General features: G+C 35.8%; 1 protein-coding gene across 2 annotated transcripts in view; it reads right to left on the reverse strand.

Moving 5' to 3' along the window:
- The window catches only part of GCLC (glutamate-cysteine ligase catalytic subunit), a 71211-nt gene that overhangs the window by 23885 nt on the left and 19861 nt on the right, over nt 1-27465 (reverse strand). For both annotated transcript variants that reach the window (XM_074237209.1, XM_074237208.1), the window contains exons 2-6: nt 11207-11319; nt 9556-9738; nt 4825-4938; nt 1650-1708; nt 1380-1513 (exon numbers count right to left, since the gene is read on the reverse strand). In XM_074237209.1, coding sequence (XP_074093310.1) covers nt 1380-1513; nt 1650-1708; nt 4825-4938; nt 9556-9738; nt 11207-11319 — 603 coding nt within the window. The remainder of the gene's footprint in view (nt 1-1379; nt 1514-1649; nt 1709-4824; nt 4939-9555; nt 9739-11206; nt 11320-27465) is intronic.

Here is a 27465-nt window from a genome sequence, read left to right on the forward strand (position 1 = left end):
TCTGACTTAAGTAGAACTACTCTGTAGTTCTATCAACTTTATAGGTATGAGCACTAATAATTAAGATACTTGGGTCCCTTCAGGTACAGTAATAATTCATATTGAGGCTCAGAGTGTAACTATTCAGGGGGGCAGTGGGGAGAGGAGGGTAAAGAATTTTAATGTGTTTACAAACATCTAAAAATATTAATCTATAAATCTGTAAGGTTTAAAACTTCACATTTTTATAGGTCACATTTTCTAGGCACAAATCATAAAGAATCCTTTCCCCTTTGTCTCAGAAAGCCCTGCCAGTCAAGACAGGATGGGAACAAACCACCACTGGAATTTGGGGTAAGAATTCATTTTCAAGTTGGAGTGACTGGCTAACTGTAGCTCCTGTTGCTGGGGAGTCTAAGGTAGCTGAATCATCTGAGCTCAAGAGAAGAATTAATGTTGATCATGTTGAATGGTGATTAGTTGACTAATTCCAGCTTCAATTTATAAATCTCTAGAAGTTGGGGGGGCCACTGGGTTGCCTAAGGAGGGGGTGAACTGACTCAGGTTATAAACAGAGCAGTTCAAAGTTTCTGGCCAATCTATAGTGGAATCAGGACAATGAAGTGATCATTGCATTTGTAGCCTGGGTCAATAGAATGATCCAGTCAAAAGGGGGGAAAATATTTTAAAATAAGTTTTTCAAGATATTATGTTTTTCCACTGGAAAGAAAATGTGTATCAGATAGTTCAGCTGGGCAAGGAAGCTTTGTGGTTTTAAGGGATGCATGGACAAGAAGGGGCTAAGACATATCTGTAACTAAGTCCAAGAAAGGTTACTACTGATTCAGACTGACTCTAGGATCATCAATTTAGGGCTAAAAGGAAGTTCAGAATTCTAAGTTCAATGCCCCTCATTTTACAAATAAAGACTGAGATTCTGAGAGGTTAGAAGACTTGATCAAGATCAAACAAGTAATAAATGGCAGAACAAGGATTTCAACTCACAACATCACCCCATTCCAAATCCAAGTTCTTTTCATTGTGGGAAATGAATTTCTAACTACAAAGCAACAAAAGATAAAAGTTTAGAAGTCCAGAAAAGGAAAAGCAAAGAAGAGAAAGTTGTAAATGACTTGTTTTTGATTAAGAATTCACTAGCTAAGTTTATGGCTGACTTCAGTTTCTATACAAATTAAGGCAATAAAAAAATTACTTTTAATGAAAAAAATACATTTTGAAATTTCTTTGTGGAAAGGCACACTACTATTTTAGATTCATCCCCGAACAAAAAACTTTTAGAAGAAAGCATGAGTAAAGATATTTGGTTGGAAAGTAAATACAAACAGATTAAGACAGACATGTGTAATGCATTTATATTTCAGATACTTTTAAAACAATACCTGAAGGCAGCAATTCCCCATTCCAAATCCCATAGCATCCATATAAATATGATTTGGTTTAGCTGCTTGTGTGGCTTCATCATCCTGAGGAAATGTTTCTATAAATGGAAATGGAGTATTCTTGTCCTTAAAAACTGCATTTAAAAAGGAAGAGAATTGAGAGTTAAGAAAAATAAATATGAACCTAATGAAAAAACTCTTCCCTTAATTCATTCCCACCTCTCTCTGGCCCTCCTTAATAAAGACACACACCCACCCCTTATCACTTACTTGGTACATTGATAACAACTTTTTCTCCTCTCCTATGTCGGATATTCCTTGTTAAGGTACTAAAATGGAAAGAAAAATATTTGATTGGGCAAATTCAACACAAAGGTAAAGCATTAGGCCAAATTTAAAACCAACAGTCCTTATATTGTTCCAGAAGAAGAGAAAACACACCTTCTCCCATCATTTGCAAGTTTAGGGCTTATGTGTAAATGCATTGTCAGATTAGACTAAAATTGGTTAGGTTTGTCAAGTTCCTAAAACTCCACCCAAGGGCATTAATATCTTCCTAGAATACTTCAGGGAGATCAGGTTTTCGACATAAAGCACTACAGGAATATCTTTTGCAGGAAATAAAATGCATCAATAACATTTGTTCCTTTGCACCAATAAATGTAAACTGTGCCCATAGAACATAGTGCAAATTCATGTTTCCTCTGACTCATTTGAGTTTTTGACTAAGTCAATGGTTGAATGGAAATTAATTTTCAACTTTCTACAAGAAAGTCAAAAAATAAACAGAGAGAAAGAAGTATATGTTTCATAGGTGGTTATTATAAGGTTTTAAAAATGGGTATATAAAGTTTTTAATATAAATTAATATTCCAATATAGTTCAACAGAATGGCAACTACTGCCATATTTTCAGAAACAAATAGCTGGGGAATGTCCAGAGGAAAATAGTTAAGGATATTTAAACTGGAGAATAGAGGACTTAGGGTAGTATGACTGCCTCCAAGTACTTAAATGGCTTTCTAGTTCTGTTTGGCAGAACCAGGAATAACTGGTAAAAGCTGTAGAAAGGCAAGCTTGAGTTTCCATGTTAGGAAAAACATTATTAGCAATCAGAGAGATCCCAAAGTGGGCTAGAGCTGCCACAGGAGGTGGTTCCCTTCAATAGACAAAAAAGTAGATTCTCTTCATTAGACATTTTAAAGCAAGGAATAGATGTCTATCTTCCAGGAAGGTATGGCTTTAGACTAGATTGGACTTGAGGTCCCTTCCAAAAACACAGATTCTACTTACTACAGGAAAAAACATGGATAAGAACAAATAGCATCAAAAATTATGTGAGGGAGTCTTTAGATTTGCCAGTCTTCTCATGAAGACAAGGCTTCTAAGCATCTCGGTGTACATGGTCTCCTTTATCCTACCAAGACATTGCTGATTGGCTCTAACATCCTCTCTGCTCTCAGTTCTAGTCTATAATCAATACACTGGTGCTCCAAGAACTTCTTGAGAAGATGAGGAAAAGGTCAGTATCTGCCTGACACTGAGCTCTAGGTTTTTCAACAGTAAGGCTGAAATTCTGTTTTTGTCTTTCAGAAAGAGTTCTTGAACTAAAGGGCCATAGACTTAATCACAGAATCAACAAACAAAAAGAAATCACTGATGGGAAAGTTCAGGTTCTTGGAGAAGAAATAACCTCCCACAAAATTTTTGACATCACTTCCTCCAATTTACTCTACTGTACATGTTGTACTGGATTTGGAATTTGGGTACACATCAAGGAAAGGTAAACAGAGACAGGACCATTTCATTGAGGTTTAGCATCATAGCTTGGAAATATGAAAGGATACAATAAAAGCCAACTGAGCAGGAAGCCTGTATCCGGATACTCTGGCCTGCTGGGACCCTGGGAATGACTCCAGGGTCATTACTAAGCCACTCTCAGAGTCCAGGCTGACCCTGTGGAGATGAGCTACCATGGTAGATGCCTTCTCCAGGCTGCTTCTATTTACAGGGCACTCCTGCAGAGTTAGGAAACCACTCTCTCAGACTAAAGAAGCAAATGAGTGCCAGGGGAAAGAGCTCTGCAATCAGGAAGACATGAGTTCAAATCCTGGTTGAAAATACTATCTGTGGGACCCTAAGAAAGCTTCTAAGTTGTCTTGTCCTGTCTTACAGAACCTACTTCACAGGTTCAAATGAGCCATTCTATATAAAATACTTTGCAACTCTTAACATTCTATGTGAGTTTAAGCTATTATTATTGTGTCTCATACTTTTCTCAGTATCTTAAGAGTCTAAGGTAGCTGAATCATCTGAGTATCTTAGAGTTCCCAATCTCTTCTCCACCTTCCTCATTTCTCAGAAGGGGATCCTCAACTGTCATCCAACTTGAGCCCTTATGTCTGTTTTTTCACTGAAACGTAGCTCTTCATTCATTCTCTCCTGTCTCAACTGTGCAAAGGAGAAGGTACTTAACAACTTGATCTATTATTTTATCCTGGTTTTCTCTATTATCCGAAGTCTTACTCCAGTAATTATTCTGTCTTCATTGCCTTTTTGTTACTTCCATATCTCTTTCCAATGACTTTTTACCTTTAGCCGGATATGTTCCTAAAAGGCCAGGGTGATTATTTAGTGGTGCCTCCAATATCTCCACTCTTATAGGTGAGAAAGCTAAAACACAGAGAAGGGAAGTTTTGTCCTAAATCCCATAGTAGCAAGCAACAGAGCTAGGATTAGAATCCATGTCTTCTGATTCTACATTCAGTGTTCTTGTTCACTATCCTATACATAGCTCAACAAGAAACTAGAAAGTTAGAAAGTGTATATCATAACTCAATAAATGATTTCAAATTTTGAGTGTTGACTGACTTCTTGGAAGAAGCAAGGCAACTAGATGGCACAATGATTATAGAGCCCTGGACTTGGGAGTCAAAAGACTCAATTGAAATCTGGGCTCAGATATATATATACATATATATATATATATCCTAGAAAATCATTTAACTTCTCTTGAACCTCAAATTCCCCTTCTGTGGAATGAGGCAGATGGATTTGATGACCTTTAAAATCCTTTCCAGTTCTGAAACTATGATCACAGGCAGTAGGACAACCTCTTGGGTGGGAGGGATTGTCCAACTGCATATGATCATAGATTTTTAAAGTTCACAGAGGAAAGCTGGATAGTGAACATTAAATAGACTATATTATCAATAATGAATTTTACAAGAGGAATAACGCAAAAATCTTCTCAAAGGAGGCAGACTGGTCATAGAACAAGAATGAGTGAGGGAGCAGGTTGACAGTATGGATGTCACCCTGGTACCACCATCATGTTATTTAGAAGACACCTGGACAAGGGTCACACTGGATAAGGTGTGAATGACTAAGAGGGATCATAAATATACCAGAATATCAAACTTCTGGAAATACAAAGGTATACAGACCCAAATCTGGGATGTTTGTTGATTGCCTCATCTGGAAAGAACAGGGACTTTGAAGCACCTCCTTCAACAGGTGTAGGTTTGTACTCAGGTAGTGTGAACCCAGGACAGCCTGATCTACAAAAGATTGGAGAGTTAAATAATTACAGCATCTGAATTTCAGGTTATCCTTTAAAAAGAAAAACAATAATGTGATCAAGAAGTGGTCAAGTAATACAAGAAGCATCTGGGGTTCCCTTGTTGCCTTTAGATTAAGATATAAATTACCATCTGGAATTTAAAGCTTCAGTCTATCCTTCTAAATTGATTATAGGTGGCTTTAATTCATACAGTCTGCAATCCTGACAAACTGCCTGCTTGCTAACCCTGGATAGTGTTCCATCCCCTACCTCTAACATACCTGGAGGTAAGTCACCAACAACTGTTAGAATCCTGAGGTCCCCTCAAAGCAGAGCATTAGGTGCCTGGAAGAGGCCTCCCAATCACTGTCTAACTGGAGGGGCATCTGTTCTATGTTGGTGTATGTCTGCCCTAAGCAGAATGGAAACTCCTAGAAGATTGCACTATTCGCTCTTGTGCCCTGCCCTGGTATCCCACCAATGGCTTGGCACATCTGACAAATTATTTACTACACCACAACCACAACAGAAAACAAGAAAAAGATATCACTCAGATCTGAGGATGGAGGAGGAAGCTAAAAAATAAAAAATAATCCTCATTTACATATTCAAGATCTTCTAAAATGAAATAATCCCAAGGTTAATTAAATCTTCCTGGCTCTCTTTACGGAACAAGGAAATGAGAATCTGTGGCAGGAAGTGGGTTTGGCAAAACAAAAGATGCCTGAATATCCTTGGAGGGTTGTTGGGAGGATCAAATGAGATCACCATTGTTCAGTGCTTAGCACAGGTCCTAGAAATTATGTAGTCTAAGACCATTACCATCCTCCTCTGCCACTTCTTATAGATGAAGGAACTAAAGCTCAGAGTGGGGACTAAAGTCCATCTTTTACAGGCAGCCTTCAAGAATCCCCAATGCCTTCCCTCTTTTAGTTATTTCCTCCTTATCTAAGTTATATAATTGTATGTATATATATATGTATAATATGTATATATATATATATACATATATATACATATATATATATATATATATATATATATATATATATATATATCCCCAATTACTTTGCAAACTCCTTGAAGGAAGGCACTGTCTTTTGCTTCTTTTTTGTATTCTCAGGACTTGGCACAGACAAGTGTCAGTACATAGTAGGTGCTTAATAAATGCTTAATGGGGGTGGCTAGGTGGTGCAGTGGATAGAGCATCGGCCCTAGAGTCAGGAGTTCAAATCCAACCTCAAATACTTAATAATTACCTAGCTGTGTGGCCTTGGGCAAGCCACTTAACCCCATTTGCCTTGCAAAAAACAAACAAGCAAATAAATGAATGAATAAATAAATAAATGCTTGATGATTGACCATTCACATCTTAGTATGAACAAACTCCTTTCTTCTTAGCTGGAATAAACTTGGAAGAATTAAGAGTTTTTGACTATTGGGGAGGGCAACAGTCATGAGAGAATTCTGAAACCCGGGCAGTTCCAGAGAAGGCCTGACCACAGGTGGTAGCGGTGGGTCTCTGCACAGCTAGAGGGCAGCAGTTATGATGAACTGGGGAAATGATTAAAAGGGAAGGACTTAGGAAGGGTGGGAAGATAACAGAGAAATTTAATCTTTGTCCCAACTTTCTCCACAGCCCTGGAGGCATCGACTTCCCCACAGACCATTTTTGTGGTCTATTTAACACTATGCTTTAACACTCTTTAGAAGTGCATTAAAAGGAGAGTTTAATTAGGTTCTTCTGGAACTTCTATTGACTTTGAGGGAAACCTTAATCCTTTTAGTGAAATGTCCCCAAATAGTGAATCAAAGAGATCCTCTTCTAAATTTAAGAATGCTAATTTCTCATTACTCAGCGGCTTGAGAATATAACCTCCTTGAAGAGGTTCTCAGGTGATTCTTTCATTCTTGTCACATAGCAGATGCTCACACTTGCTGCCTGTCTCTGCTACCCCACTTTAACCATTTAAAGTATTTTTGTATAACCACCCAAAATGCTAAAATGTTGAAATGGTCACAATTAATAATGCAAATTCCATGGAGTTCAACTTTTCACTTTACTATTCTGTAAAAGCAACTTCCAAATTCCTTTTAAAAATAAAAAGCCCATTAGTAACTGTTTCATGGCTTCCCAATTAAATGTAAAAACAATCCCAGGGAATTTCCCCATTGTTTGTTACTAGCCTGTTGAATAAAGAGAAAGTACAAGAATAGGCTAAAGAGGAGAAAGGTTGAGTTGACCTTGACTTTCAAAAGTGCCTAAATTTTTAGGAGAATCATCTTTATTATTCAGGAAGGGCCTTCAAGTATTACTTTGAAATGACTCAAAGCAAAGGGGTGACTCTGAAAGTCTTTGCTTGCTCCAAAGAAACTACTCAGGGAAAAACAAATATTTGCTGAAACTTCCTAAAATGTTTTAGTGTTTTGGTAAAGAATGGCAGAACAAAGAAAGAGAGGTGGGGAAAGGAGGGAGAGGAAAAGAAATTAACAGAGAGAAAAAGATAAACACATATGGACAATTTATCAAACCATAATCAAAATGTCCTAAATTTTTAAGGTGGGAAACAATTATTATATGCTCAATTAATAGCTATTATAATAAATATATTAAGATCTTAAGTTCAATTGCACAGAATTATAGGCCCTTAGAATTCAAAGAGACTGTTGAGATTTCTTAATCTAACTTCTTTCTTAATACCAGAATTTCCTCTACATATTCCTTGGGATGTGGTCAACAAGACAAGCTGAATATTTACAATATTTAAGTCCTGGTCACTACAAAGCTGCTATAAAGCAATCTATTCCAGGAATAGGTTTGTCACAAAACTTTTCCTTATATGGAACAAAAATCTTCCTTTGGTCTGAATTCTGTTCAAAAGACAACTCTTTAGACACTTGAAGTTATCAGGTGTATACCAAGTCTTCTATTTTCCAGGATAAACATCTCCATTTCTCCAACTATTCTTCATTTTTCCAATCACTAGGCATTTATCAAGGGCTTGCTCTGTGCAAGGAATTGGAGAAACAAAGAAAAAAAGAGTTCCTAACCTCAAAGGACTACTTTCTTTAATTATAGTCCAGTTTGCAGAGAGAGACTCCCTAAAGTATTGTTCCAGAGTTGATTGGATACTCTATCTCTTAAACTAGTCAAAGACTAAATTAATTCTTTGGCTAGGCACACAACACTGCTGTGCTTGTGTTCAATTTAAAAATTCAGACTTTTTACTATATAACTAAATCTGTTTAAACCTGTACTTATAGTTTATTTTTTTAAAATTAGTATAGATCTATATTTTTCATTAAATTTGGACCACAATTCTATCTAATAAGTTATTTGGAAATTCTGATTCTTTCTTCTTATCTATTAACTCCTAATTTATTAATCTAACTTATTAATTAATCTAATGTATTAATTTATAATCTATTAATCTCCTAATCTTTTCACTTCTAATCCATTAACTCCTTCTAATCTATTCTGATTCTTTCTTCTAATCGATTTAATAACTCCCTTCAAATTTGTGTCATCTGCAATTATTTTTGGAGGGGAGGAATACTTTCTGTCTTCATCCAAATCATTGATTAAAATGTTTAACTGGATAGGCAAGGCTGATTTAACTTGTTTATGCCAGGAATTAAGAGAAGGCCTTTGAAAAAGTATGTAGGTGGGAGATTATGAGATCACAGAGTGAATGAAGAGGATTTTCTCTAAGTGGCAACTTGATCCACTCTTTGTGTCAAGCTAAAAATTCCTTAAATGCAGAGTCTATGTAAAAACGTTTACTTTTGCCTCTCTAGTCTTCAGCACGGTATTTTTCTACACAAAAAGCATTTCATAAAATCTTGTTGAATTTTTTTTTAATATTTACAAGTATTGGAAAATCTCAGGTTGCTGTCCTTAGTGCTGTTCAAAAAACTCAATTTTTTAGTATTATACTAAAACTTTATACCCGAACTCATTATCTAATCAAAATGATATCACACACACACATCTGTATTATATAATGTTGTGGTATATGTCAATATCACGTATTTAAACTCCACCTCTCATCTTGGTTATGACCCTGGGAAAGAAGTCATTTAAATTCTCAGTTCCTAAGACTAAAAGTACCAGCACAAATGCCTACCTGTTAAAGGAGCTTTTTTCACTGGGAATTACCTATGGTCATAAAGTCATAAGTCTCATTCAAATTATTATTATTATTGTTATTATTATTATCTTCAAAAAAGCATTTATTAAGTGACTACTATGTTCTAGGTGTTGTTACACAAAGTAAAACATGAAAAATTCTTGCCCTCAAGAAATTTACATTCTAAATGCAATTGTAGAGATATTATTACATCTTAGCTTTAATGGCATATTATGATTATCACCTATAATTTATTTAAAGCAGATTTCTTAGTCAAGGATAAAAGCCCCAACTATAACAGTATTCCTATGAGAAAATACAACCCACTTTACAAGAATGTGATTTATGACTTTATAAAAATGTACAGAAAATGAGGAGGGACTCTAATTATCATGATCCCACAATGAAAAAAACCACTTTCTAAAATGATTCTATTGCTTGATTTTTAGCTATTGACCAATAGATCTCTTAAGCCATTAACTTACCTGGGAAATGACGTTATAGTACATACGGCCTCATTTTCTTTTAAAAGAGATGAAGCCTCCTGCCTACGTTTTCTCATATTGTCTTCAACTGTGTTAAATTCTGACATCGTTCCACCATAAGGCTGTCCTGGTGTCCCTTCAATCATATAGCTTCCATATTCTGGTCTCCAAAGTGTTGGATGGCTAATTGACGGAGAAAACTTGTTTAGTTTTTATTCCTGTGGTACAACCTGCTTGATTTTATCAGAAATATTTCTAGTGGATTATTCTATGCCACAAAAGGAAAAGAGAATAAAAAAATTTATATCTTTTCCAGAGATCTTTAATTATGCAAAAGTTTGAAACTTGTAATTCAGAAATATTAAAATTCTAAAAATGCTCATCACTAAAAAACAATAGGGGCAGCTAGGTGGCACAGTAGATAGAGCACTGGCCCTGGAGTCAGGAGTATCTGAGTTCAAATCCAGTCTCAGACACTTAATAATTACCTAGCTGTGTGGCCTTGGGCAAGCCATTGCCTTGCAAAAACTAAAAAACAAAACAAAACATCAAAACAAAAACAAAAACAAAAACAAACCCAAAGTGAGCTTCAATACCAAATATGATAAACATCACTGTGATATGTTTACTTACCTTTTATTAATTTTCATTATGCCATTTTTCCTGCAATTTACTTTTTTCCTGCAATGTACTTTTTTTAGTCTATCTTTTTATTAGTCTATTTTTTATTAATTTTTTATTAATATTAAAATCACCTGGCTAAAATCTGATTCATGGAATAAAGGGGAAGACTCTGACATTCCTCAGATAAGATGCCAAAAGGAAGTTTTGAGTTTCCAAAGTTATTTCCCTGACTCTGAGCTTTTTGGTTATCTCTGTGACATGTTAAATTCTTTCCCTCCAATTAGCCCAATTGTGATTTCTTTAAAATATAGCTCTGTAGTTCTGTAAATGCAGTTGTTGCTCTTTTGTGCAAATTCAGTGTTTAAATCTGCAACTTGCCCATTCACTAATTTGTTTTAACTTGTTTATTCAATCTTAATGACAACAAAGGAAACGTGAAATTACAAATTTATGTTTTAACTTTTATAGCCTAAAAGAAATGATGAAATTATAGCATGCAAAAGAATTATCTTTCTCTCTGATGTTATTTTCTCTACAAAAGCTTGTCAGAAACTCCAATCTAGGCTCAAAATTTGTTTGGTTCCCCCCCCCCCTTCCTGAATCTGTGCTTATGCATAATTAAATCATAAGTTTTTACCTTTACAATTTCTGTGATTTGATAGGTTTATTCAGCAGCAATAATCTAACACATCAACTCAAAAAAGAGATATTTCTCCCATAACAACTGCTGCTTCTCGGTGACTATTTCTCTCTGCAGTCATCACCTTTTCAACAGGTGTGACAATATATGCCTGACTTTGTACTTATATACCTTTGTTCCTGATTACAAAGAGGGAGGTCTGTTTTATCATCAATCCTTAGAAATCAAGCTCTGTCCTATGCAATTGTATCCATTAACAAAAAAGGAAAAGGAAAGAAAAAGAATATGACCTAAAGTAACTTATTAGTCAAATGTGCTGAGCAGTCAATGAACTCAATTCAATTGCAGGACTGTGAGCACACAGCAAGTCAATTGTATACTGCTTACTTTGGGTTTTTTCTTTCCCCTTTTTCTTGCAATGCTTCAAGGACTTCCTCTCCTTTCAGGACCAGCCGTACTTTTTTATTTTGGTGATCAAAAGCTACCAACATGTATTCCACCTATTTGAAATAAAGAAAAGAAAGACATCAATTAACATCCTTTCAAATTAGTCACTGTGTACTCTTACTTTTTCAACTAATAGATTAAAGAAAATAGCAGGAGGATATAGTGGTTTGAGAGGCATAGACTACTTTGCTCAAAGTCAGGATTTTCCATTTATTTATACTGTGACAATGCCTATTGATTTTCATATTATAAAAATGTAAAAAAAAAGGTAAAATTTTGAGACTAAAATATCCTCTGGGTATTATTCTTTAGAAAACCCTGAATAATACTCAAAAATTGTATTCTTTATTATACATTTTTCTCATTCCACTCAATCCTATCATAGTGAAAACAGTGAGGGTAAAGAATTATATATTCTACTCAGAATATTAGTTTTGGCAGATGTGCTCCAAACTAGCCTACTTCAGAAAGTGGCCATGCAAAGAATAATCATCTTTTATCTTATAACATGTTCTAAAATTGCTTTAAATGTTAGGAAACTGATGGTCAGGTAAAGTTGATAATCCTAACAACAGAATTTACCTTTTAGGAGCCTTTTAGATAAAAATGCTACTGGCAAGAGTATTAAGGTAAGGCCTTCAAAATAATTACTTGCAGCAAACCTGGCTAGGCAGTTATTTTCTTTACAGTAATATTGAAATTTTTGAAACATCAAACCAAACTCTCCCTGTGCACTTAATTATACTATGTTTTAGAATTTGGGGGTCCTAGTAGCTTTTAATCCTAAATTGTATACTTTTTGTTTTTAAAAACATGCCTTTTTTTTAAATGTCCTCCTCACCTATGTCTATTTTCACATTAACGTCACTGAGTATCAAGGCAGATGTTGCCTTGATTTAGATAATCTTGTCACTTCATTTTTTGCAAAAGATTTTAAACAGTAAGTTGTGTAAGTTTTTATGGCAATCTTTCATCTTCTGTATATCTAGGGATTTCCAAGATGAGATAACCAAAGTCTGTCATGGAATTTTTTTTTCTGTATATCTTAGGTGCATGATGAAACCCTATCTACCATCTAGTTTATCTGCCTCACCAAGAAATACCTCCCACTTGCCTAGAGTTTCCTTGCCTTACAGTTTCTTTTGTAACATGAATGTCTGATATGGTTATTGATATAGTTCATTTCCTCCAATAGTCTAATCTCTATGTATGCCTCTAGACAAAGGGCTCACATTTAGAGGATCAGTAGTTAATTTATGGACATGTCTCCCAAACCCATATTCCATCATTCAAATCCATTTTTTATCATTCAGGCACAGCAAAAAAGGCTTACGCAAAGCTAAGGACCATTTTGTATTTTTTCCCTAGTGTGGGCTGTCATAAGTCAAAAAATCCATCACCTAGTAGACCAATATGCTATAATGATCTCTCTATTTACACAAGTTGGTTCTTAGACAGGCAGTCTGAAATATTGACCAAAAATATTTTCCTAAATGACTTATGACATAATGCTTAAAGGGCAAGATTCAAAATCAAGTTCTACCTCTGACAAATATGCATGACCCCAGGCCAAATTAAACTATAAATCGAATAAGAAAACAAAAAAACTTTTCCCCAAGAGGAGAAATGTTCAATTGCTGTTGTTCAGTCACCTTTAACTCTGTGTGATTCCATTTGGGGTTTTCTTGACGAAGAAATTGAAGTAGTTTGCCATTTCCTTCTCCAGGTCATTTTACATATGAGAAAACTAAGGCAAAAAGAGGTGAAGTAACTTGTCTCAGGTCACACAGTTAATAAGTATCTGGGACCAGATTTGAACTTAGAAAAACAAAGAGTTCCTGACCATAGGACCTGCACTCTATTCATTGTGCCATCTACAGGCTTAATTTATTTAATAGAGTAGTAAAACTGTGTGTGCAAAGAATATATCAATACATATTCCATATGAAAAATTACCAAATATACTCAAAACAATAGCTGAACTTTACAGAAGTCCAAAAATAGTAATGCAATAAGACATCACAAGAATAGTAATTGAATAAATAATCTAATTCTATCCAAGTTAGGTCCCTGCTGAGCCAGAATACTTTAATAGTACCTCTTTATAGGTCATCTTTATAAGAATTATAATTCTTTCTAATAGGTGAAATCCAATTGAAAATGAGATATAGATGAGAGTAAATGTAACAATATAAATGGAACAATTTTTTAAAATGGAAGAAAGTGTTTATTTGTCTAGAAAAGGTACAGCACAAAGGAAAAAAGCGGTCCTAAGAATACAGGAGACAGTGTACTCTTGGAACATGTAGCATTTAGCTAACTATCTTAATGCTGGCTTAAAGAGTTTTTCTCAGTTTTGTCCAGTTAGCTTGTGTAATATTGGACGATTGAGTTTGGGAAGTAGAAGGGATTTTAGAAATCACCTAGTTCATTTCCCCCATCCCCCCCTTTTCTTTTAACAGAGGATGAAACTGAGGCACTGAGAAGATACCCTGGATAACAAAGATAAATTGTTATGGATTTGAAACCCTGTCAAAAATCTCTAATCTAGTACTTTTCCCACTATATTGCTTTTAATTGAAACTGGATGGTGAAATAATTTAAAGACCAATCTAACTCCAAACCCAAACCTACTATTAAGTTCTTTATTGTTGTAGGATTCATTTATAGAAAATACCACTCCTATGAAAGGCATGTAATCACTGCTCTGGCAGGTAACTTTATCTTGTCAAAACTCTTGGGGAGAAAAAAAAAGGTTTTTGCCTGTACTCTTTATCTTCGTTTCTGCCCTATCCCCCCCATCCCCCCACCCAAATAAAATATAAAATAAAATAAATTCCTGTACATAAAACAGGCAATAAATGAGCAGGGGAAGGAGGATTTCAATAGTCTGTAACCCAGCCAAAATTACTCTGAATGGTAGGTCACAAGGCTCTCATTTATCATGCAAATTATTTTATGTGGCTTCATTGTGTTCCCTAGGAGGAAGAACTTGCCTTAATTCTAATGTTGGAGAGTTTCCTATTTTGTTAGCCTTCTGAAATATTTTTTATTTTCCCAAATCATTCTGGCCCAAAGTTCAATGTTAGACTGGGTGGGAATGAGAACTCATCTGTTTTTTAAACCCTTCTCAAAACTTGGCTCATTTAGTCAAAACACAAATCAAATGGTGTTGAATAATGTGGATCGTTTTGGCCTCCAAATCAAGAAAAATCTGTGTTTAAATTTCACCATTTACTAGATGTGTCTCCTGGTAAATTACTTTTCTTTTTATGAGCCTCAGTTTCCTCATCTATCAAAAAGGGGAATAAATTATACCTGCATTACATACTTCAAATGGTTGAAATAAAGTTCAAGGAAGGTAATGTTTGGGAGATGCTTACAAGTTTTTAAAAATGTGTTGAAAGACATTACTTATAATTATGACACAAAGCAAAATCAATTTTAATTTCAGAACAGTTAATATTAAAAACTCAGTATTTCAAAAAATAAAGACAAATTCATACAGATAAATAGACATGAAGATAGCTTAATACTTTTTGGAAATCTGCTTGACATTATTAAATATTCCACTTTTAACAAAGGAAGCACAGAATTAATTGCCTTCTATAATAATAAAAAGCTCTTTTCTTGGCATTCATCTGGAACTGTAATTTAAATGTTTTAGGTATTTGTACTTTGGTATGCCTTTGTTTGATGATGATGATGATGATGATGATGTTTGTCCTTCATTCTCAAAGAAGGGATCATCAAGGAAGGTGACACCATGACAAGTATGTGAATTGGATTTGAGTGAGGGGGTGCTGTGCTAAGTCATCAGCCTCACTCTCCTCCAGAGTCATCTGGGTCCAGTGGCCAGAAAGACTGGAGATGGTCCTGGATGTGAGGTAATCAGAGTTAAGTGACTTGCTCAAGGTCACACATCTACTGTCAAGTGTCTGAGGCTGCATTTGAACTCAGGTCCTCGTGACTCCAGGACTGATGCTCTATCCCCTACACCACCTAGCTGCCCCCAATGCTAAGTGACTGGGGAAGGAGTCACGCTCATCTTCTCTGTAGCATTCAAATTTTTAAGAACTCAAGATACTTCTCCAGATCCCTACTTAAGAAACACAAGTATGGGGACAGCTAAGTGGCACAGTGGATAGAGCAGTCCTGGAGTCAGGAGGACCCGAGTTCAAATTTGACCTCAGACACTTAGTAATTACTTAGTTGTGTGGCCTTGGGCAAGCCACTTATAATCCCACTGCCTTGCAGAAAAAGAAAAAGAAAGAAAGACAAGTATGTGAAAAAAAGTATTGGCTTGGGGTGCCTAGGTGGCTCAGTGGATAAAGCACGGGCCCTGGAGTCAGGAGTACCTGGGTTCAAATCCAGGCTCAGAAACTTAATAATTACCTAGCTGTGTGACCTTGGGTAAGCCACTTAACTCCATTGCCTTGCAAAATCCTAAAAAAAAAAGTATTGACTCTCAAAGTAAAGGATTCAGATTGAAATCCCACCTCTGATACATGCTAACTATGGGATACTGGACAAGATGACCTTGGGTCTGTGTTGCCACACCCATAAAACAATTTTAGAACTAAGATGGGGCAAAAAAAGGGCTTGACTCCTCAGCTTCAATGAAGAAACTGTAAGTCTGTCTTGCTACCACTTTTCATGGCCCTTTCTCCCTTTCCTCACCAATTAAGAAAAGAAAAATCCCCCACAAAGTACCAGTTTAACAATAAAGGGCAGACCTGAAACAAAGTTTCCTCAAAAGAAGAGGTCCTTTGTAACTAAGATTATTTCTCTAAGGCATTAAATTTCCAAAATTAATTTACCTTGACAATCTAGCTAGATTAAGTGCACAAAGAGAAATTTAAGAGCAGAACAAATTAAAGGGAACTCCTCATTAATTCAATAAAACAAAATTATTACCCCCAACCATCACATGACCTCATTGATGGGATATTCTCCTCCAGCCCATCCATGCCAGCCCCTGATGTGTGATTTTATATCCACCCATAAAGAGAGGGAGGGAGCGTCTACCTCCCTGTACTTGTAGGTCTTTCCTGATTTCTCTTGACAATGCAAGGGTATCAATGAAACACACTCAGGTTTGCCTATCTTTATCCCTCACTCTTGCCACGTGACCAGTCCATCATCTTCGTCATTCATATGAATCTTTGATGTCAACCTTTATTCCACTACTCCTTTGTAACCCTGTCTACAACATATTTCATTCTCTCAAAGCTCAAAGATTTCTCCATTGCCTTTGATGTGATTTTGCAAGAACAAAGTATTAGTATTTCTTAATGTCACAAAGGGAGCAAAGAAGTAAAAAACACATGTACAGATATCTGTTGCAGTTACTATTGTAGTGATAAAGAACTGGAAAAGATGGGTGTGCCTATCAATGGGGTAATGGCTAAACAAATAAATGAAAGAAATGGTTTCAGACTTGAATGAACTGATAAAGTGAACTAGGAGAACAATTTATACAATGACACTGTAAAAGCAAACAAATTTGAAAGATTTAAGGATTCTGATTACTGCAATGACTCAGCATGGTCCCTTAGTGACACATACTATACTTATGCTACATTTCTCTGTGAAGAGATCAGCTTTAAGGTATAGAATGAGAAGTATTTTTGGTCAAGTCAAACATCAGAATTTGTTTTGCTTATCTATGTATATATACTACAAAGGTCTCATTTTGGAGGGAGAGAAAACAAATACTTGTTAATTGACATTGCAGGAAGAAGAGAATATTGGAATTCACCTAAACAACTAAATCTAATAAGGAAAAATGGTAGACAATAGGCCCATCTCTGAACACCAACATTACATTCTTTGGTCAGAAATGGAATCAAATGGCACAATGAGATCTCTCTATATCTATCAGCCATCCCAGTTATCCTAAAAGAAGCACCTTTCCCCAACGGCATTACCTCCCAGTAGTAAATTAAGTGTATTAATTTTAAAGGATACTATATTATCACAGGATGATGTGTTCCTTCCCTCTTCACATTCCTCAAAGTGGTTATTACAAAGCTTCTCTCAAGGGCACATCTTGGCTTACAGAGAACCTCAACTATGTCTTTACTGTGAAGACTACATAGTTCCTTTAGAATCGACTTTAAATCTTCAAGTTATTGGAGCCTATATCGCATCAATGTCAAATTTCAGAGTTGAAAAGGATCTGAGCATCCACCTTGTTCATCGTACACATAAAAGAAATCCTCACTATAATATAATACACCAGGACAAGTGGCCCTCTAGCCCCCACCTGAAGATACTTCTGGACAACTCTAATTAGAAGGAAAGTGTTTCTTACCATCTAAATCTGCTTCTTAGCAGTTTCTACTCATTGCTTGGGATTCTGACCTCTTGCACCTAATCCTAATCCCTTTCCCAATTGACGATCCCAAAAGTATCACCTTCTGTCCTTTCCCTGCCTCAATACTCTTGAGGCTCCACCTGGAGCTCCCACTGTCACCTCAAACTCAACATGAACAAAACACAATTTGGGTGCCTTCCTAAATTTCTTCCTCATTCTAACTTCTTCATTTCTTCCACTTTGCTAATAAACTATATTGAAAACTTTGTCACCCTTGACACTTTTCCTACTGATTTTCATTTCACCTATTCTATTCAACTAATTGTAAATCGTGGGGTTTTGGGGTTTCTTTCTTTTTTTTTTTTACTTCTTAGATCTCTCTTTCCTTTTCATTGCTTTTAGAATTAGATATAATAAACTCCCCTGTTTGGCAACCTACCTTTCTAGTTTCCTACACATTACTTCGCTCTGTTGGTTTGCTCTCATTTGTTGATTGCTGCTCCCATATAACATCCCCTATCCATCTTGGGGCTGTAGCACTGGTCATCCCTTAGACTATCCCCTATCTCCTCATCACCTCTGCCTCTGAGAAACCTTGGCTTCCTTCAAGACACGACTCAAGCACTACCCTTCTTCAGTACCTCAGAACCTGGATGTTGATATTGCCGTCTAAGGTGAATTAGCTTCTTGAGGGGAGTAAGTTTCATGTGTCTTTGTTTCATAGCTTCAAGAGCATTATAGATCCTTAATAAATAAAGGCTTGAATGATTTGTTTCTCTCCCTGTTCCTTGCCTTGTTCAGCATCCCTTACTTCCTAGTTGGTCTTTTAGAATCTAGACTCTCTCTCTCTGCCATCTATCCTTCACACTACTGTTAAAGGTAATTTCCTAATGTGCAAATCTGACCACTCCTCAGCTCAGAAAACACTGAGTAACTTTCTATTCCCCACCAAATAAAATACAAATTCAGCCTGTCACCAAATAAAATACAAATTCAGCCTGTCATCCCACATCCTCCACAGTTTGGCTCTAACCAAAAATTCCTTGATTTTATTATGCTTTTCCACCTTCCTGCCAAACTGGACTACTCCCTTGGTTCCCTGCTCTTATTCTGCCCTTTCTTCTTTCCATTTATCTCCATAACAGATTTTCCATATCTATTTCTTGACTACTGAAATCTTTGGCTTCCAACAACCAAGCTGGGGGTGTCACCTTCCTGATCCTTCATTCTGACAGACATCTCTTCCTTTCTCAGATTATCCTGCCTTATCAAAAAAAGGCTGGTTTTAGGAGGCTATAAGAAACAGATTTAAGGTTGTTTTGCTACCTACAAGTTATGTAGTTTTAGGTAAGTCACCCAACTACTTATTAGTCTTCTACCAAAATAATGTTAAATCCTTCAAAACAATAGCCAGGGGCTATGTCTTTTTTTTTTTTATTTATACTCCTTTATGATGTAAACTCTTGGAGGAATAAAATTATTTTGGGTCTAGTCCAATTTCCAACACAAAAGTCACTTAGCTTGCTACATTCAATCTTCCCATTCCCTTTATACAAGGAAAAAATAAAATGTTATTCCTTTAATGGCTTAATTTTTTAATTAAATGCTTTATGTTTTTAACTTCATTTTTAAAATCCTATTAACTCTTCCTGGTATCCATAGGAACTTGCTTTATAACAAAGAAAAATAGTTAAACAAACATTCTAATTCTTGAAGCACCCAACTCACCTGTAAAGGGGAGGGGCAGACTTTACCTTAATCCCTCATCCTACCCCAAAACTCTATTCCTAATTCCTCATCCTTCCCCACCAAAATTCCCAATAATTGGGTTAACAAAGAATGTGACATTTTAAGAGCTCAGTCTTGACTTTTTTTTAAAAGTGAAACTATCATATGATACAATAGCTATGTAATATCATATGCAACCTGAGATAAGAACTAGATTTTTGTTTTAATGACGGTAGGGCTTAAACCTCAGAGATATGCTGGCAGGATTAAAAGACACTAAACAAACACAAAGTCAATTCCTCTCCAGCTTTGCTCCTCAAATTATACTGTTGCTGGGAGCAGCAACCTGGACATCCAGTACAGCTAAGGTAATTAAATGCATGCTTGGACAAGCATGAAGAACTTCATCCTCGCTATAAAACTAGCCAATAAGATTAAATTTAAAGTATGCTTTTAAATTCAGGATCATAGTGCCTAGAAGGGTGTTAGGGATTCAGCAGATGCTAAAAATATACTGGCTGAATTCAGGACAAAGTTCAAGACAGCTCATCATTTAACTATTCAAGATTGAAATTTTACTCTCACACATCTAAAATTGAAGGGACCTCAGAGGTCAGCTAGTCCAACTTCCTCATTTTGCAGATCATAAAAACCGAAGCCTAGAAAAGCAAAGTGATGTATCCCAGAAGAACCAGGATTCTAATCCAAGTTCTAGGAATCCAAATCTTTTTTGCTGCACCATCCAATTTCATTGCCTCATTAGGGAAGCAGACATGAAAAAAGGAGGGCTGCCAGTAATGTCTTGGTTTGTTCTACCAAAGCAAAAAAGTCTAAGCATGGGCCCAAGGGAAAATTGTATGTGTGTCTTACAAGGATAAGTTTAGTTAAATTTGGAGAGGCTAGTTGATGATAAAGGTTTGTTTTTTTTTCCCTTAAAGCTACAGCTCTTCTCAAATATCATTTACTAACCTGTAGTGGAGCTGTAATTTGTAAATTGATAGGGAGGATCTAAACCTAAGGAATCAAGGATACCTGGAATATTGCATACCATAAATTAATTTAATATCCACTGTTTTTCACGAACAGATCAAGATGGAAGAAAGTCAATGTAGATTTCCCTTTTAGAGGGTTAGAGCTTAGGGAAGGACCAGTCTTGGTATAACATAAATACAGAATTTGCTTGTCTTCTTATTCCTATTCCTATTATCCTTAGGACAGAACCTTAACACCTTAAAACCCAGATGATTCATTAATCTGCCAGAACACCAGATTAATTTTTAAACCTATTTTTCTAAACTCCCACTGTTCCCTTATGCTTTAGCCACTGGTCTGTTTCCTATTCTAGCCCCAATGAATGGAATCTTGATTTCCCACCTTGCTATATATATACCCTTTCCCTTTCCCATTAAGAAACAGTGTGCATGTGAATGTGTGTATAGATTTGTATATGTATACAAAACACACATGTGTGGCACTGAAACTATAAACAAGAAAAGCAAGTTAATTCTTGCCTTCAAGGAAGTTGCAATACTGTACTTCTACACATCTTTATCTTAATTCAAGCAGTTCTATAAGTGCTAGCCACCTATCACTACCTCCACCAGGAGGTGGCTTGGACAGGATTCATAGCAAGGGTCTACTTGTTGAAAGATTTGGATGGGGGCGGCTAGGTGGTGTAGTGGATAAAGCACCGGCCCTGGAGTCAGGAGTACCTGGGTTCAAATCCGGTCTCAGACACTTAATAATTACCTAGCCATGTGGCCTTGGGCAAGCCACTTAACCCCGTTTGCTTTGCAAAAAAAAAAAAAAAGAAAGATTTGGATGAACTTGAAATAGTGCTATGCCCTTGATTTAATAAACTGTTGAATTAAAGTAAGCCAAAGTCCCAGTATTTAAAAAAATAAACAACTTCCATGTGCCAGGTTCGAAACAGCTAAATGGTTTAGTGGATAGAACACTGGGACCTAGAATCAAAAAGACCTGTGTTTAAATCTGCCTTCACACACTAGTGTGACCCCGGGCAAGTCATTTACCTGTTTGTCTTATCCACAGGAGAAGGAAATGGTAAAAACTACTCCAGTATCTTTGCCAAGAAAACTCCATTACGAGATTACAAAAAGTTGATCATAATTGAACAAATGAACAAAATAAACCAGGCATAACTGTATGGAAGACAATGAGAATATTCAAAATGACATAAATGGAATGGGTTAGTTCTAGAAGTTTGCCTCAAATTACCCCCCCATGATTACTTAATTGAAGATTTTAAAAAAATCCCATCCAAAATGCTGACTCCAAAACACACACACACACACACACACAATTTCCAACTTTTCACAAGAATCTTAAAGAAAATTCTCCCTTTGTGTGGAAAATTACAGCTCATATATAGTTCTTTAGAGTCTTTAGACCTTAGAATTTGAACTAAAAGAAACTAGCCAGGTAGTCTAGCAACTTCTTTTTACAGATGAGAAAAGCAAAACCACCTGACCAAAGTCTCATGTAATAAGCAGCAGTTGTTCAGTCATTTTATTTGGTAATAAATAGCAGAGCAGAACCCTAACTTCACAGTCAGGTCTCTTACCAAGATTAGAGATACGATATGAATGTGAATTTTTTTTGATATTTTTCTTAAACCAACATATCAATGGATTTGTTCTAGAACTCTTCTGTCTAGTAATCAGAAGTAGGTTTGTAAGATTTAAGCCTTGAATATCACACAATCCAAAGTGAAAAGTCTTGATTCAAAGTACACAGGTATATAGTATTAAGTGACACCATTGGGATTTACCTAGACTCTATAACATGACTTTTAATTATTTCTTCCATAGTATTCCAGTTACAATCATGGTATGCCAACTAAGTTCTGCTTGTCTCAAACATAGTGAGATCACTTTGGTCTTCTTCCATAATGAAGGACAAGAAGCAATCAATTGTACATATCAAAATTTTTTACTAATTTTCAATATCCTATCAGATGTGCTTCCTAGCATTTTGCTCCCAAGTCTTTTGCAACCATTCTTTATCACAAACATGATCATTTCAGAAAAATCTAGAAAAGACTTACATGAATTGATGCTGAGAGAAGTAAGCAAAACCATTAACAGCAACATTGTGTGATGGTCAACTATGATTGACTTAGCTCTTAGCAGGACAATTCTCGAGCAGCTAATTCTAAAAGACTTGTGATGATAGATACCAACCACATCCAGGAAAAGAACTATGGAGTCTAAATGCAGGCCAAAGCATGCTATTTCCACTTCTTAAAATGTTTTATATTTTTACTTCTCAGTTTTTTCTTTTTGTTCTGATTCTTCATTTACAACATTACTAATATGGAAATATATTTAACATAGTTGTACCTGTACAACCTATACCAGATTACTTACTGACAAGAGAAGGGAGGAAGGAAGGGAGGGAGGGAAGTAGAAAAATGTGAAACTCAAAATCTTACAGAAAAAGAATGTTGAAAATTAATACATGTCATTGGGGAAAAAATTTTAAAATAAAACAAAGGTATGCCAGTCCATCCTCCCCCAAATCAGCTGGTACCTCTTAGGAAGCAGCTAGGTGGCAGAGTAGATAAATACAGGACCCACTCCTAGAGTCAAGAAAACCCAAGTAAATATGGTGTTAGACTCACTGTGTGACCCTGGGCAAGTCACTTAGCCTCTTTCTGCCTCAGTTCCTGTATGGACTGTTCTAACGAGCAAATCAACTGACATATTTTGCAAACCTTAGAGCATGATACAAATGTGAGGTGATATTATTATTTTTAATGTTTCAAAACTGAATGTGCCACAGTCTAATAATTAGTTTGAGAAAATTAGGTGACAAAATAGATTGGCTTGTGATATTTTCCTTCTTAAGGATGTATGATTACAATGATACATTTTGGTCCCAAATAGGAAATGAACAAAGAACCACCTCTCTCCCTTTGTGGCAGAGGTGGGGGACTCAGGTATGCACACTCCAGTTAGCCTGGGCTGCTATGTATGTGTTTGCCTTGATGAATTATAATTCTCCCTATCCTATGATGTCAGAAGAAAGCTGATAAGCCTGCCTCCCACCTCCTGGGAAAGATGAGATAGGCTTGAGGTACAGAAAAAAGCATACATTTTCAGGTCATGATCAAGATTTTGATTTTTGTTGATTAGAAGAGGAGGACTTCTATTTTGAGAGAGTATTAGTGGTACATGATAAAAATGCAAAAAGAGGATCAATAAAGCATAAAACATATAAGAGAGCAAAAAAGAAACAAAGTAATTTTGGGACTACTTTGCTAAATTTAATATACACTAAAAAAAGCTGTCTATTACAGAAATTCTCAGTTTCATACACAGTACTCTTGTTCTTTGCACACTGAAATGTATGTGTGTTGAATATTAATTCTATAACAAAAAAGAAAAAATGTTAAGACTTTTTTAGCAGTTTATTTGGCAAAAACACTGCAAGAACAGATTTCTAAGTCCAATTCTGCCACTAAATAACCAAGTGATTTTTGGTAAGTCATCTAATCTTTTGAGCCTCACTTTGCTAATTATGAAAAGGGGAACAGGAGATCCTGTGATTCCTTAAGAGTTCTAAAAAGTTCTGTGAAATTCAGAACAAAGTTTAATATTTGAAAAAATCTATGATTTTTAATTACATGAACTCAAAATTGGGGGAAGATAAAATGTTTTTAGATGTCTAGATTATTGAAAAATAAAAAGCCTAGCTGAAAATTCTTAAGAAAAAAAATTGAAGAAAAAAGGCAGCCATAAATTGCATTAACAATGAATACCATCTGTATCCAGAGAAAGAATTGTAGAGTTTGAGCAAAGACCAAAGACTATTATCTTTCATTAAAAAAAAACTATATATATATATATATATATATATATATATATCTTATTATGTAATTTTGCTATTTCTTATACTTTATTTTTCTTCCTTAAGGATATGTTTTCTCTCTCATCACATTCAACTTAGATCAATGTATACCATGGGAACAATGTAAGACTAACAGACTGCCTTCTGTGGGGGGTGGGAAGCAAGATTAGGGGGAAAAAATTGCAAAATTCAAAATAAATTAGAAAATATGAATCCCAAGTGAAATGGATATTTATCATGAGTAAATCTTCATGAGATACTTTATATACCAATTTAAATTTATCAGAAAGTAACTCACTGTCCTGGATGTGGCCAAGTCCAGTGTACACTACTAAGATCATCAAGCCAGTCCCACCTGTTTGAGAAGCTAGCTACAAATATTCTTTCAAAGCAGGGGCTCTCATTTCCAGATAAAAGAAAAAAAGTTATTTTCTGAGTAGATTGATGGAATTAATTTCCTTTGAACTATTTTTTATTTACAATACTAGATATAAACATTATGCCCTACTGGAACAAGTGCTGAGCACAGAGTCAAGATATCTTGATTTAAATCCTGCTTTTAAACAACAAAAATTAACTATCAGGGGAGGTCAATTAATCTTTTAGCCTATACTGGAATAACTTCATGGCTGTTATCATGAAAGTGCCTTTTAAGCCTTAAAAGCCTACATAAACATAAGTTCCTATTATCAGGCAATTACACTCCTGGGGTCTATCTCCCCACCCCCAAATCTTCTGCCACATACCAGGCTGCTGTATTAAGATGCTGTGATGAATCTCACAACTGTGCTAACCTAAACTCATAAATCTCTGAGAGTCCTGAATGCACTTACCTTAAAAATACTCTGATCATCTAAAACTGTCAATAGAAGATAAATAGCTAGGGAGGTAAAGTGCTAAGAGCAGATTTTAAATCACCTATAAGTGAATTGGAAGGAACCAGAGGTGATCTAATTCAATCCTCTCATTTTAAGGGAGGAAGGACAGGATGCTCAAGCAAGTTAAAGTGACCTTGTCCAAGGCCATACGGCAAGCAAGCATTGGAGGTGGGATGGGAACCCTGGTCCTCTTGCCTCGAGAGCCAAGTGTTCTTTCTATTTTATAATGCATTCAAGAAAAAGTCTCAATTTATATCCAAAATCTGGAGTATAGGTCAGTTTTCTGGTACCCTGAACACATCTTTCCATAGAAATGAATATTACTGTCACTGAGCTACTTATAGTGCTCAGGCTCCCTTCTGGTCCATTTGACACATAGCTCATCTTGACTATAGCTATTCATTGTTTCTAAAGTCAAGTGAGCTTTGTTGGAAGTCAAGAAGGCAGAAACATAGGACTGTAGGGTTTTTGAGGGGAGAGGAAGTCATCTGACCCAATTCCCTGATTTTCAGAAAAGGAAACTGGGCCTGGGCCCAAGGTAAAAGCTACATGCCCAAGGTCACACTGCCCAAAGCCAGGATTCAAACCCAGTTCTTTTTACTCAAAATCCAGAGTCCTCTCTACTCCAATGCAATGCTTCAAGGAGCACTGGCAAGGTATACTCACTAAATAACTAACTGTAAAGCTTATCAGAAATAGTGAAAGAAAGGTAAGAAGTGGTTGTCCTACCCACCCAATGGATATACTGGAAAAAAAATTTAAAAACCTAATAACATCTCTATATCAAGTATTTTACAGACATCATCTTATTTAAACTTCATATTAAAACTTTTGACAGAAGATAAAAGATAAAAATACAGCACTTAAGGTTAATCAAGTTATATACACATCTCTCCATATCTTTTTTATTAAACATCTTGCCATCTACAGTTTAAACATTCAAGGGGAAAGGCTATTTAAAAAAAAAAATTAAACAGATGTGTATAGGACCCAAGAAGAAATTTTAGAATCACCACAATTATTTGACCTTATCCTTACTTTTTATTTTTACCATCGAGAACTGAAGTAGCTATGCTTGACGGGAACCCCCATTTGAAGTATTCCATTACCAAAAAAAGGATAAGAAAGGGGTATAACATCTTAAGACATTAAAAACAGTATACTTAGAAAAAGGGAACAAACATGTCCCTTCTTCTTTTCTCTACCCCATTTTTCTTCTGATATGTGTACTAGGAAATTACTCTTTCTCCCTTACACATCAAAGGGCAAGGGGTTGTTAAAGAGGCAGTTGGAAGGCTGTGAAACTGGGGCTCTAGGATGTGGGGATTGAAGCTTCCAAGGTAAGTGGGTGGGGGAATCCTTATTCAGAGAGTAGCTGATGAACAATGAGACAGCAGAAATGGTAGCTTCAGCATCAGGTGGAGAAGACAAGGTAAATGGTTAACTGGGGGGAGGGAAGGAGAGGAAGAGGTGTAAAGAACCCCCCCCACACACCCAGACATTTATTTCTAGTGAGAAGAGGAAGTGGGAAGGCTACATGTGGAAGGGGAATTAGATTGAATCTTCTTCATCAGTACAGGCAAAATGAGGAACAATTTCATTTGTAAAAAATGAAGAGTTTTTGCAGTCAAACCAACCAGAGATGGAGTTAAAGTTATCAACAGAATATGAATATGCCTTACACACTGAAAAGACCCTGGGGGCTTTCCACTGTAGGAAAACATAAACTAGATCTTTAAATGGGGAGAGATTTAAAATTCAAAGAAATCAGTGCCTTTTTAGAGAAGATAGGTCATATGTGATATTAAAATCAATTGCCTTTTTAGGTAGCTGAAAGAACATTGTATTCAAGAGCACTGAAGTTTGAATCCAGGTTAACCCTTGTGTTATAAGTCACTCTTTGGGTCTTTGTTATCTCATTTTTAGCTTAAAAGGACTCTATAGACTGAGTTTCTTCCTGGTCTAGAACTAGGACATGAAAATATTACATTAAGAAATAGGAACAATGAATGGACCTCTAAAGAAAAAGATACGATAATAAGCAGGTATGGCTACTATTCATTCAGGTCCTATAAGAATGGGGCCACAGAACTTAAAGGGTCCTAGGGGGTCAACTTTGAAATAGACACTACAAAGTTTCCATAAAACAAATTTACTGATTTCTTGTCATCAAATGCTGCAAACTAGCATTACTTCTATTCACGTACCATCACAAAAGATATGATTTCTTGAATATTTGTAAAACTAAAGATACCAAGCATTTAAATGCAGTAAAACAAAAAGTTAAAAGTTTAAAATGCACTATAATTATGTAAACAGATCATTTTTAAAAGCACAATTAATGATCTGGCTCTTTTATTCAAACAGAGATTTAAACATTTTTCCTGAGAGTGTTGAGGTTA

This window comes from Macrotis lagotis, chromosome 5 (genome assembly GCF_037893015.1).
Source record: "Macrotis lagotis isolate mMagLag1 chromosome 5, bilby.v1.9.chrom.fasta, whole genome shotgun sequence".
Taxonomy (NCBI): domain Eukaryota; kingdom Metazoa; phylum Chordata; class Mammalia; order Peramelemorphia; family Peramelidae; genus Macrotis; species Macrotis lagotis.